Genomic DNA, 13626 nt, shown 5'->3' on the forward strand with positions numbered 1-13626 from the left:
TGGTTTTGTGTTGTTTTTGTTGCTAGTGTTACACCCCCTTGAATTTGTTTTACTTTTTTTTCTTACTTTTATTAAGAAGCGATGTTTTGCCGGATAAAATAGAGGTGGGTTGTCTGTGGTACCACCATTGCTTTATGTTCTTGGCTTTAAATTTTTTTTTGTAAATAGATACTTCCCCCTTATTATATTATATTTTAGTTCCACGTTTTTTTTTGTACACAAGCAAAATTTACTTCTGCCATTCGCACAAACACACACACATACATATGTATAGTATCTGTCAGATTCTTGCAAAAGGTAGGTTTTTTTTCTTGCCATGACTTCTTTGCCTTTTATTGGACGATATCAAGGTTGCTATGACATTTATTTTATTTTTCTTCTCTGGCAAGGTCCTACTGTGACTGATAAGTAAAAAAAAATTCGTTGTCATGTGTGCAATAAATCCTACTGCTTCTTTTCTTTCTTTTTCCTCAAACTCTCCATTTTTATGCAAAATTTGTTTTTGTGCCCACTTCAGCCATTGTGTATTTGTTTTTTTTTTCTTCTGCATTGATGATGGTATTGTGTGGGATTTATAAGCTTGGCAGAGATGGGGAAAGAAATTTTAGTTTAAAGTAATAATTTTTAAATTATCTACATAAATAGGTATTAAAGATCAAGAAAATGGGAATCTGGTTTTGTAAACTGTGTGTCTGCAATCAGACTCACCTAGACGTTTTCGTCTATTGTGATACCACAGGAACAGGAGAAGGAGGGTGCGCTTTAAAAATATTATATCGCTTTTAAAAACCCAACAACTTGCGAATGTTCACCCGCTAATTCAGACAAGTCCTCACAAAAAATTGAGAACCTAAAGCGTAACTCCTTTAGCTTGCAAGTGCGGGACGCAAAAAAAAACACATGTTCTAAAGTCTCCTCGTTGTATGAGACCTCTGTGAGCTTCTTCAAGTCTAGGGGGCACCACATTATAAGTGGAGAGTTTACAACCTGCACTTTACGAGCATCTGTCATTCGTTTGCCTTTAGGCCTCATTCTAAAGACAACTTTCGTTTCGCTAGAGGCATACCCATAGATTATAGTTCCCCTGAAGCGTGTAAAGTAGTTCCCAGTCTTGCATGCTCGTCTGCTTAACAATTACCTGTGAAAACTTTGTGGCAGGTCCAAGAACTGGTGAATTTTGCCAAAAAGTGGCTCAGGCAATATGTATTCCACACTGCCTGGAACATCAGGCATTGCATCAAAGATTGCACTGTGCCTATAGTCACCGCATGGCCAAAGAGAAAGCTACCTTGATCTCACATCAGTGGTCCCAGCAATCTGTGTCGCCGCAATGTCCACATTCATTAAGTGTAGGATTTAGTTCAGTGCATCAGAGGTTTTCGTCCTCATTGCGGCTTTTTGACACACCCAAGATATTCCATGGATCCAGTTGAGTATTGGACAGTATGTGGACTTAGGAAGCGCCTAGACCATAACATCATATTTCATAATAGGTCGGACAACCGGAGCATGACACGGATAACTTTTGCCAATAGCTATCTTGCAGGTGTTATGGATACTGAGGGTAGACTGAAGAGGATCTCCGTCTACCTGGCACCAATCCCGACTGGAATAAGGGCATTCACGATTAATTTTTCTGAGAGGGACGAATGGAGGGCGGATGATGAACTTGTGGGAGGAGACCTTGTATGAGACCTTGATCTACACAAATGGCTCGAAGATGTAGTCTGGGACTGGATTGGTGGTCTACTCTGATGCACTCAATATCAGTATGTCTCTGCCGGACGAGTGTACGGCAGTGGTCTGTACCATTGCAGTAGCCGCAAGAGAAATTCTGGCAAGGGGCTTACGCCTCGAAACTCAGAATTTATGTGGACAGTATGGCGGCGCTCAAGGACTTGGGGTCGATGATGGTGAGGTCAAGATGCGTGGCGAACTGTTTGGAATCTCTGGATAGGCTCCGGGCCCACTATGTGACGCTGACATGGGTTTCCCAGGAAATGAGTAGGCGGACGGGTGCGCCAGGAGGACCAGTCATCGGTCTTGCCTACGCGCCATTTCTCGAGCTACTGAACACATTAGAGGTGATGGCCAGGGCGGCGACGGTGGCGAGGTGGGACACTCTAGATGGTTGCCGGACCAATGAGCCAAACTGGCCTCCGAGTGAACTCACCTTTGGTGGTCGACCTATTCAATCTAACCTAACTTGCAGGTGTACCGGACAAAAGTAGGCTTTCTTGCCCTTTAAAAAATTTTGGATTTGAATTTCAATTTCCTGTCCGGCATTGTGCATTTTCAATAAATGGCCAAGGCGGCGTCGGTGCCGAGGTGGGACACGGTAGAACTGTCTCACCTCGCCACCGATCATCGACCAGAGGAGGACAAGGGAATTGCTGGCTTTCGACATTAGCGCCGCCTTGGCAACTTCTGTAAGATTTGCCTCGATGAGGATGAGGAGGAGACTATTGAGCACTTGCTTTGTTCATGTCCGGGTCTGCAGAGACGTAGGCTCTCCTCTCTAGGGAGCCGTTTCTTCTTGGCGAACTTGCGAATGTACCTCTAGTATATCTCCTGAGGTTTGTTGAGGGAACAGGATTGTTCCCATGGTGGTGACACAGGCTCCGTAGATAGGTCCGTGCTTGCGCAGGGAAGGGCGGTTCTTCACCTCCCGCTCGGGTTCTCCACTCCTTCTTTTTTTTTCTTCGTGTATAACCTCTAGTACAAGGTCTCACATTTTCCTTTTTCTTCCCTTTCTCTCTCTAGGGTACCACACTGGGCCAAACTGGCCTCCGAGTGAACTCACCTTTGGTGAGCGACGCATTCAACCTTACCTAACCTATCTTGCAGGTGTATAGGATAAGAGAAGCCTTTCTTGCCCTTTCCCAAATTTTGGATTTGAAGTTCAATTTTCTGTCCGGCAAAACACCCAGGCATTGTGCATTTTCAATAAATAGGACATTCTCTCCTCCCAAGGAGACAAGTGCCATTATGGGCAACTTATATCTCCTGCTGAAAAGCAGAATTTTCGTCTTAGATGGATTTACGCCTAGACTACTTTCTATAGCCCCTTTCACCATTGTATGTAGAGCTTCCTTAAGTATATCGGTAAGATTGCTGGGAAACTCCCTAACCGTATTAGTCACGCCACTTTTACACCTTTTAGTTCCAGAGACAATTATATTGTTAACTTACAGTAGTAGTGAAACTGTATATTCCGCTTATAGTTCTCTCAGTGCATTGTACGGACTCAGTGGCAAATATCGCGATTTGAATTAAAAGCGGAGTTATATACATTCCACTTTTTGGTGAATTGAGACCACCGTGGTGCAAGGGTTAGCATGTCCGCTTGTGACGCCGAACGCCTGCGTTTAAACTCAGGTGTGAACATCAGAAAATTTTTCAACGGTGGTTATCCCCCTACTAATGCTGAATACATGCGCAACAAATGTTCTGTTATAGCCAATTAAAGTTAAGTAACTAATGCTGGCTACATTTGTAAGTGTTAACGCCGAGACGTTTCCCACCTCTGCATTATACTTCAAATCCAGAGGTCACTTTAGGCTAAGATAAACTTAACGTTATTTCGTTAAGCTCACGATTTATGGTTAAGCATACGAAACACACTGGATTGCCTTTCACTTGTGTTGTAACTACCAACCAATTAAGTTCTTAAAGTTCTTTTTTCTACACTCCTAGGAATAGGTAAGAGAGATATACATCCGAACCCTACAAGACCTTCTATGCTCTAAGGCATAGAAATACTTGCCCGATATTTACCGTAAGGTATCCTACCATGTTAAAAATTCTCTGCCAAGTGGTGTCGCTAAGCGGAATTAAAATTCTTCGTGCATGAGCGTGAGTGAGAAAATCACGATAATACTCACGAGAAAATCACGGCTCACGAGACACGAAACAAAAAAAATATAACGGAAAACAAAATAATTCGCATGCTCTCAATAACTGGTTATATACCTTATATATTAATATACGTACGTTGAAATGCTGTATAATTTAAGACTCATGGAAAAAAAACTATTCGCTCGTGAGTCGTGCGTAAGTAAAATTTTGTCTCGTGAACGTGAGTCGACATAAAAAAGTCGTGCATAAGCATGCGTGAGTTACATTTTTTTTTCTCATGAGCGTGAGTGAAAATCACTCACGCGCACATATCTTTTTGATATGAGAGAAGTACCCCTGTAAATTAATGTTATGTTAATGGGAAATTTAGTAGTTAGTAGCCTTAGCCAATCACTCATATTTATTTTTATTCGGATAGAAAGCGTCTGTCAATACTTATCGTACAAAAATTATTTGTATTCAATTTTACGAGGGCTTCACAAATGTGGCTTATAAGCAAAAATAGACTATATCGGTAAATGACTATATAACACAAGAATAGTGATTATATTTGACTTGAAAACAAATCATATTTGACTATATCTTTAATTTTACTATATGCGGTGTGGACTATAAGCATAATACACTGTACCTAGAAACTCCTGCTCCCTCATGATTGCCTTCATTTTCGAATTATTGACAGCACCCACAATGTAAAGATGTTTCGGTGAACTTGCTATATTCATATTGTAAAGCTTCTGTCAACAAACTGACTCTTTTTATTATATTTTTCAAACAAACAACATTAAAGGAACAAGCTAGTCTACTTAGTTTCGCCGAACTGTAATATGATAACTTATTATACTCGTATTTATAAGAAACTTTTGATGAAACTAAGTAGACTAGCTTGTTCCTTTAATGTTGTTTGTTTGAAAAATATAATAAAAAGAGTCAGTTTGTTGACAGAAGCTTTACAATATCTTTCTCTCATAACCAAACCTATGATAACTGTAAATATTTTTACCCAATTAACACTCAGAGTACGTAAAGTGGAAAGACCTCATAACATTGGGAATGTCAGAATGTGACGATTGAAAGCAAGCGTACTACTTAATAGATACGCCTTGAATAAAAAGATAAATAGAAACAGATGTGTGTGTAACTTAAAAAAATTGCTTGTCCCACTGATCACTTTCCGCAACATTATTTATAATATTCTTGATCTGCTTAAAATTCTAAGTCGATTAGGACATTTGTGTACATTTTTAGTATGGTGGTTTTCCACGGTTCGGTCCGCCAATCTTAGCACGTTTCCACTTTTTTTCATTCTACCCTATGACCCGGCATCCATTCCATACTAAGAGAAGAAGCTAATTTCACCATTGCACTCCAAGAGTGTACATAACTTCTTTGGATTGGTTACCTCATGTTTTACCCTAATCGTTATTCGTACCATAAACATGAGTTTGACACAACTTAAGTGTCAGAATCTGTTAGCCTCGAAAGGGGGCATTGGCTTAGGAAACTCAAAGACCAGTTCTCCTCCCTAGTTTCCATCCATTCGTGTATCATGAACTACCAGTTGGTTATAGCACTGTTCCGTCTATCTAAGACTGTGTTTCTTGTGAACAATGTCTCACAAATCGACCTCAATTGACGTCTCCGGCCATTTACCTACCATCACCTCGATTTTTTCGCGATGACTACCATGCCACAGAGGTTGGCATATCCGGGGTATCCAGCCATATGAAACAACATCTGTACGAAGTGGTCTCACTATGCGGCACACCGTTTGGACTGGGCATAGAAAAGATGGTCCCTAATGTGGCAGTTATAGTTCAGTTTAACTCAAAACTAGTAGACAGATTTCAATATTCTCTGGACTTACGTTCAGACCCTTAGGTCTTGCCCAGTCGTATGTTTCTCTTAGACCTTCTAGGCCTGTATGATCGGTGTTGTTTTTTTATAAATCGACTACCTTCTTTATCTGCCTTAATTTTGAAGTATACGTGAGAAAATAACGGGACCCATAACCATGTATTTAAGTTATGAGGCTTTGGGTCGTTTACACAAAGTAACAGATTGTTCAATTTCGAACTTAGTCCTATTTACTCATTTTTCTTGTGGTTTGTTCGGATGAAAATGTCTACCAATTTCTAAAATCTATTTATATGTACTCTAAGTATTATCTATTTTCCTATAACTTTCCTTCCGGAGTTGCAGTCATACTCAATATGTTAAAAACAAATTGGGTTTGTAAATTTTTCACGTAATCCTTATGTCATTACCCCTTATTTATCGCATCAAATCACAGCAATAATTTAAATCAAATCCAAGTAAAAAAAACACAGAGGTCATGCTTAGTACTCCTAATCTCCATGATTCGTCATGAATTGTAAAATTGCTACGCCTATATTTCTTCCCTTCTTATTAAAATTGTCATTCGATACCAGACTATTTAAGAAGGCAGCAGCACTCGGCGGGAAAATGAACACATTACTAGGCACATTGAATACATATAGACAAAAAATATAAAACAATTTTTCTTTTGTCATGGCTCGTGCTTCTCAACCCCTTATGTGGATGTGTCTTCGCCACACAATATGTAACCTTAGCACAGTTATCCAATGTTCAATCCTATTGTTGTGGACAGTCAGGAAAACTCCCCCTCAATAGACACTACACTAGACAGACATTCTTTACAGGGAACTGCTCTTTCGTCCTTTAATCTCCCTTTACTCTGGGGTTGTATGGAAAATACTAAATTACCATATTTAGAGTTTTAAGTTTGGCACATTCATGCCTCCTGCATTGTGGAAACACACACAACACCTCCCTCATACATATATGTATGTTACATTCGATTACAACTGAGGGGGAATTATGACACAGATGTAAAAACATGAATGTTTACTTACGGAAGGGCCACCTTTTTCCTCTCTCTCTCTCTCACACACACACACATACCCTTTCATGTTCCCCGCAACTGATATTACAACAGGCTTTTTGCAAAAAAAAAATTTAGTACCTTTTTTATTAAGGGTGAAAAAATGGAATTCTTCTGTTTTGAGGAAAAAACGGGAGTAATGACTGAAAAGGTTTCTGTAGCAAAACGGTCCAAAAAGGGTTGTAATTCCACCAGGGGACTAGGGAATAGGCATTTGTTAATATATGCCACACATTTATATCATTGCTGGGTACAGTACACTGGCAAGACATCTCCTTTTTAACAAAACAAAAACAATGCAAGTGCATGATAAGTCTTTCTGAAGGGGGCATTTGTTGTATTTTTCATACAACAAATGCTTAATAGGTGTCAACGGAATCACCAGAATGCACTAATATTTACAATTAGTAGGTCTGTTCGCAAACTCTTCCAGTAAAGATTTATTCTCATTGAAGACCTATTGGGTCTGATTTCGAATCCGTTCTACTCGTTCGCGGATGACACCAACCTCTGTCATTAATTTTCTTTCGACCAAAGGCCGAAATTTGCTGGGCATTTCTGAGTGGGGCCGAATGAACTGAGTGGATTTTAGTGCACGCAAGAGATATTGCTGTTTGTTATCTCACAAACGATTCACTGACACTTTACAGTCTTCAATATCGACGTATAGATATTGAGCTTTCAGAGGCTATTAATGTTCTGGCATGAAGATACAATGTGATGTCCGTTAGTCAAAACATCTATTCGAAGTGTCGAAGGAAGCATTCAAGTACTTGGGCTTTCTTGAGCGGTGTAAAAAATTTTTCACTCCCTCTGATCTAAATATATATACTACGTTAATATCTATACTACGTACATCATGTCGAAATGGAATATAACTCGAAATCACCCCTGGGGCTGCTGATCGTGTTCAGTAGCAGCTCTATCCAAATCTGGACCGATATAAACCAAATTGAAAAAAATTGTGGAAAGGCCTAACACAACTCACTGTCCCAAATTTCGGCGAAATCGGTCTATTGTTTCCCTTGTTTATGTTTTTAAAGTGATTGGCGGGTTCAACTGCAGGAACTTACAGGCATATTTCTCTTTTCCCTGTGGACTAAAATGTCTAAGCGAGTATGACATAATGTTGCTACTATAATCTAGGCCATATTTAAAGTGTTGCAAAGGAAAGCTACGTTAATACGTTGCGTTGCTAACTAAACACAACTTATCTTAGCTATATCTCACAATAAGAGTTGCCACGCCGCATTTCTTCTCCGACTTCAAAAGTTTGTAGCAAGAGAACGGCTTATTTGATTAGATATAGTTCTCGCTTATTTTTGTAGATATTAGCTCTTAATATCGCCATCGACAATCACATATATTTGCTTGTTAAATTTGAGTATTTACAACCTACCGCACTTTAAAGTTAAATGCATTCTTCTGGAGTATGAGTTTATAACCGACTCTGTTTTTTCTTTACTTTTTATTTACAGAACTACGGCCACAAGAGAAAGTGAAAACACAACTGCGACATCAAACTCTACTTATTTGCCCACACAACCCTTAAAGGATAATTCCAATATAAGAATAATTAAAGTCAATGGTGAACAAGCGCACTTAGTAGAACAAAAACAACAACAACATCATCATCAGTCAACATCATCCCCCAGCACCAATAACAGCAGTAGCAGCAACAACAACAACAACAACGGTGTTACCGCAAACCACTTGACAACTGCAAAAGTTGGTACTTCAACCCCAAGCACACCCAAAGCGGCAAACGGCGGCGGAGGCAACGAACGACCCCTCAAGTGTTTAGAGACTTTGGCACAAAAGGCCGGTATAACATTTGACGAAAAATACGATTTTGCCACGCCAACAGCATCATCACCCACACCACCACAACAACAGCAGCAGTATCATTCATCGCAAAATACAACACAACAACAACAAAGTAATCAACTGAAGTTGCAACAACAACAGCAGCAGCATCATCATCATCAAATACAATTAGCCAATTTGCGCGCATCATCCTCCACTACCACAACCTCCACCACAAATACCACCCCTCAAGCACACACCACTTCCATTTCCATTGTTGGTGTCGGCGGTAACGTTCCGAAAAGCTTCAAGCTGGAGAAGTCACAGAGCCCAGCACAACAAGTGGCACCCGGTACGGTGCCACTACAGATTTCACCCGAACAACTACAGCAGCTACAACAGCTACAACAATTCCATCAATTGCAACATGGCCCACCCTTCGCAGCCGTACAAGTCAAACAGGAGTTTCCCACACAACATCATACCTTGTCGGCGGGAGGCGGCGGCGCAGCCGATCTTAAACATACGGGCATGCTGGATGCTGCCACACAGGGCCAGTTACAGCAAATGCAGTTAGCCGCTGCGGCGGCTGATGCCAATGGCGGTGTTGGCCCCAATAGCCCGGCAAATCAACAAAACGCAAATAATGGTCTGCAGCCGCAACATTCAACCACCATAAGCACTATGTCACCCATGCAATTGGCCACCGCCACAGGACAAGTGACTGCAGCGAATGATTGGACTCAGGGACGCCTGCAAATCATGCAACCATCTACGAGTTTCATCTATCCCCATTTAATGCTGCCGGGCAATCTGATTCATTCGAGCTTAGGTCAACAGCCCATACAGGTCATTACGGCGGGAAAAACTTTTCAGGGTGGGGCTCCTCAAATTGTTGCCACTACACAGAATGCTAAGCAAATGTCCATTGCGGGCAATGCTACCTTTCCTAGTGGTACCACCTATGCCATACCCTCCAGTCAATCACAACAGACGCTACTATTCTCACCAGTTAATGTTATTTCACAATCACCGCAGCAACAGAATATGCTGCAGGTAATGACACAGGCTGCTGCGAATGCCCAACAGCAGCAGCAGCAACAACAACAGCAGCAGCAACAACAACAACAGCAACAGCAGCAACAACAGAAAACCGTAGATGGTCAAAAGGGTTTGCAACAGAAGGTGGTGCAAAAGGTTACGACCACCACAAACACAGTGCAGTCAGCTGCAGCTCCCAATGTTGGCCAACAGCAGCAACAACAAGCCCAACAACAGTGCGTCCAAGTAAATTCCCAGACTGCTGCTGGTATGGCGGGTGGAGCTACTCAAATCATAAGTCCCTTACAACAGACTACGGGAGCGCCTCAGCCATTGCAGATAAATGCCACACCATGGGGGGTACCATTCTGGTCAAATGGTTTGCAGCAATTGGCACAGAATCAAATTATAATTCGGGGCACACAACCCGATGGAACGCAGGGTGTGTTTATACAACAGCCCACAGGGCCGACGTTGCAAGCCCAACAACAGAATCGTAAGTGTTTTATTCGGAACCATGGCAGGTTATGTTTCCCCTCATTGGAGCAAATGTCTGAAACCCATCTAAAACTAATTGATTTATATCTTCTTCCTTCTTTCAGAAATCACCCTACAATGCACTCAAACACCCACCAAACAACGAACGCAACTCGATCAGTTGCAAGCCGCTACAAAGCAACAACAAGCCACGGGGCAAACGCATGCCCAACAAGTGGCCAGTGCTGCCAACACTCAAATGCAAGTCAACCAACAACAACAGCAACAAGCGGCTAACGCTGCTGCAGTGCAACAACAACAGCAGCAGCAGGCTGTAGTAGCAGCTCACTTGCAACAACAAGCTGCTGTTGTGGCTGCCGCCAATCAGAGGGGCACCACACAAATTATGCCCCAAACCGGAGGTGCCCAAATACGACCGGCTTCTTCGGTTTCTACGCAGACGGCTCAAAATCAAAGTTTGCTTAAGCAAAAAATGCGCACCAAGCAACAGGCAGTACGGCCGGCTCTGACGCAAATGAAAACCGAACAGAATACAGTGCAACAAGTGCAGCAGCAGGTTGTAAAAACCCAAGCGACCACCGTGGCCGGTCTGCAACAAATGACAGCGGCTGTGGCCGCCCAGCAGCAACAACAAGGACAACCCACAGTACATCAGGTGGTCACGTCCGGTGGCAAGCAGTAAGTATTTCGAGCTTAGTTTATATATGGTCAGATTTTAACCCATTTATGGTTATCTCCCCCTACTAGGATGGTGGTGATGAGTGCTGGCACCCCAATCACCATACAGAATGGCCAAACCTTGCAACAGGCTGTTGACAAGCAGCAGCAACAACAACAGCAGCAACAGCAATTGCAGTTACAACAAATACAGAAGCAACAGCAGCAGCAACAACAAGTTTTGTTGCAACAGCAATTGCTTCAACAGCAAATCGCTCAAATCCAATTGCAACAACAGCAGGCAGTGCAACAGCAACAACAACAGCAGCTGCAACAAGCTGCGGCCGTTCAACAGCAGCAAGTTGGTCAGGCTCAACAACAACAGGCGCAAATTCAGCTTCAGGTTGGGTCACAAGCCTTCATAACCACCCAGCAACAGCAGCAATTGCAAAATCAAATTATGCAACAGCACCAGCACTTGCAACAACAACACCAACACCAACAGCAACAACAGCAGCAGCAGCGCGACTCCCAGCAGCAACAACAACAGCAGCAGGCGCAAGCGGGCCAAAATATCATACATCAAATAGTGGTGGCTCAATCGCCGCAGCAGCAGCAGCAACAACAACAACAGCAGCAGCAGGCGCAACAGCTTCAGCAGCAAATCACAGCAGTTCCCTTCTCGGTGTCGTCTTCGACACCCGCCTCTATAGCCACGTCGGCTGGTGCCGCCATGCAACATGTGACGTATCAAACTAAAACATCCAATTCACTACCAACCACATCGGTCGTAACGATTTCCAATCAAACTGGACCTTTGGTCACCAGTACTGTGGGTTTGAGTCAGACCCAATTGCATCAACAACAGTTAATAGCGGCTACGATTGCTGCCTCACAGCAACAACAACAGCAACAGTTGCAACAGCAGCAACAACAACAATTAGTGGCTGTGGCTCAACAACAACAGCAGCAGCAGCAAGCACAACAACAACAAGCTCAACAATGTCAGCAACAACAGACGGTTATGCCACCACCATCATCTCCTGCTCAGAATCCCATACTAGCCATGGCCTCCATGATGAATGCCGCTGCTGGCGGCAACCTAAATACCACCTCATCCTTGAGTGGTGTAGCCAACAATACCGCAGTCCCCATGACCTCACCCTTGGCTAATAGCAATGCCAGCGTTACAAGTGTCTCATCCCTGCCCACTACACCCTCAAAGAGCGGTGCGGATCAGATCAAAAATGGCTCCAGTGCGCCCAGCACACCAAGTACCACGACGGGTGGTGCCGGTGGTCAGACAAATGTCCATATTTTATCAGCTCCCTCAACTCCGGCCCTAAGTTCAGATGCTGGCACAAAGGATACACCATCGAAATCAAATGACTTGAATCGATCAGCGGATAATGCAACACCTACCGGGACACTGCACACCATGTCAATGGGCGGTGGTGGTGTTAACAGTCAAGAAACAGATAACTTGTCCAATTTGCCGGCACCACAAGCCCAAGTTTCGCCAACGATACCTTCGACGAATAATTTATCGATGAGCGGAGTGCAAGAATCATCGCAAATGAATTTAGATGCTACAGCACCACAACCCATAGATGTCATAGAGGAACACAATCAACAGCAAAATGAAAATTCTGAATTGAAACAATCCAACGATGTACAATCGACAACGCAAGCTTTGAGTTATACCAATAATGATTCGCCCTCAAAGTCCATGAAAGCTCCCTCCAGTACTACATCCTCGGAGGCCGGGGAAAAATCTACTGCCACCCTGACAGCTAATTTTGTTTCTACAGCGCCAGAAGAGGCCTTGGCCACTTCGGTGGCATCCTCTGTGGCTGCTGTAAACACAAGTACAACCGCGTCCAGCATGACTACTACGCCGTCATCAACGACAACCTCCAGCACTACGACATCTTGTACTTCGTCCACCACAACTTCATCGACATTTACTACCACCAGCACTACTAACAACAGCTCTTCTCTTATCTCAACGCCGACAACTAAATCTGCGGTAGGACCTCCACCGAAGACAACACCCGGTGCCACAATTGTTAAAGTAGAAAAAGATTTGCCCAAGGCTATGATAAAACCCAACGTCTTAACTCATGTCATCGATGGTTTCATAATCCAGGAAGCCAATGAACCATTCCCCGTTTCAAGGAAACGTTACACGGACAAAGATGATAGTGATGAATTGCCACGTAAGTTTCGGTTGACTATATTTAAACAGTGTTGACGGTTATTTGGAGTGTTCATATTTTAGAAGGCAAAAATAATCAAAAAATCTCAGCATCGTGCTCTTCTTTCAAATATCATATATTTAAACCCCATATTGCCATTGGTTTAAGGGTAGTTTATAGAATGAGGCGTCCTCTAAACACTTGGCCCCAAAATTGGTTATCAAATTCGTTTTCAAATCTCATATACCTTTCATTTGAGCCACATATTGGCATTGTCGGTAAATTTTTACCCTTTGGAAGGTGTTTTGGGGAAGGGGCGGTGCCCGAAATACATGGTCCCACACTAAATATCAGATTCGTGTTCTACTCCCATATACCTTTATTTGAGCCCCATATTGCGATGGTCAATAAATAATTCCTGTTAGTGGGGTGTTTTGGAAAAGGGGTAGACTCCCAGAAAATTGGTCCCGAAAGTAGGTATCAATTTAGTGCTCTACTCCCCAATACCTTTCATTTGAGCTCCACATTGATATGGCCGGAAAATATGCTCGATTTAGTGATGTTTTGGGGAGTGGGGGGTTCCCCCAAATGCTTAGCCTTGAAAATATATCAGCATCGTGCTCTATGCTCATATATCTTTAT

The 13626-nt window shown here is 42.7% G+C and overlaps 1 protein-coding gene across 3 annotated transcripts in view; it reads left to right on the forward strand.

Moving 5' to 3' along the window:
* The window catches only part of LOC106093251 (polyhomeotic-proximal chromatin protein), a 32087-nt gene that overhangs the window by 14094 nt on the left and 4367 nt on the right, over positions 1-13626 (forward strand). For all 3 annotated transcript variants that reach the window (XM_013260293.2, XM_013260291.2, XM_013260295.2), the window contains 3 exons: positions 8263-10127; positions 10234-10807; positions 10877-13005. In XM_013260293.2, coding sequence (XP_013115747.2) covers positions 8263-10127; positions 10234-10807; positions 10877-13005 — 4568 coding nt within the window. The remainder of the gene's footprint in view (positions 1-8262; positions 10128-10233; positions 10808-10876; positions 13006-13626) is intronic.

This window comes from Stomoxys calcitrans, chromosome 4, assembly GCF_963082655.1.
Source record: "Stomoxys calcitrans chromosome 4, idStoCalc2.1, whole genome shotgun sequence".
NCBI lineage: Eukaryota > Metazoa > Arthropoda > Insecta > Diptera > Muscidae > Stomoxys > Stomoxys calcitrans.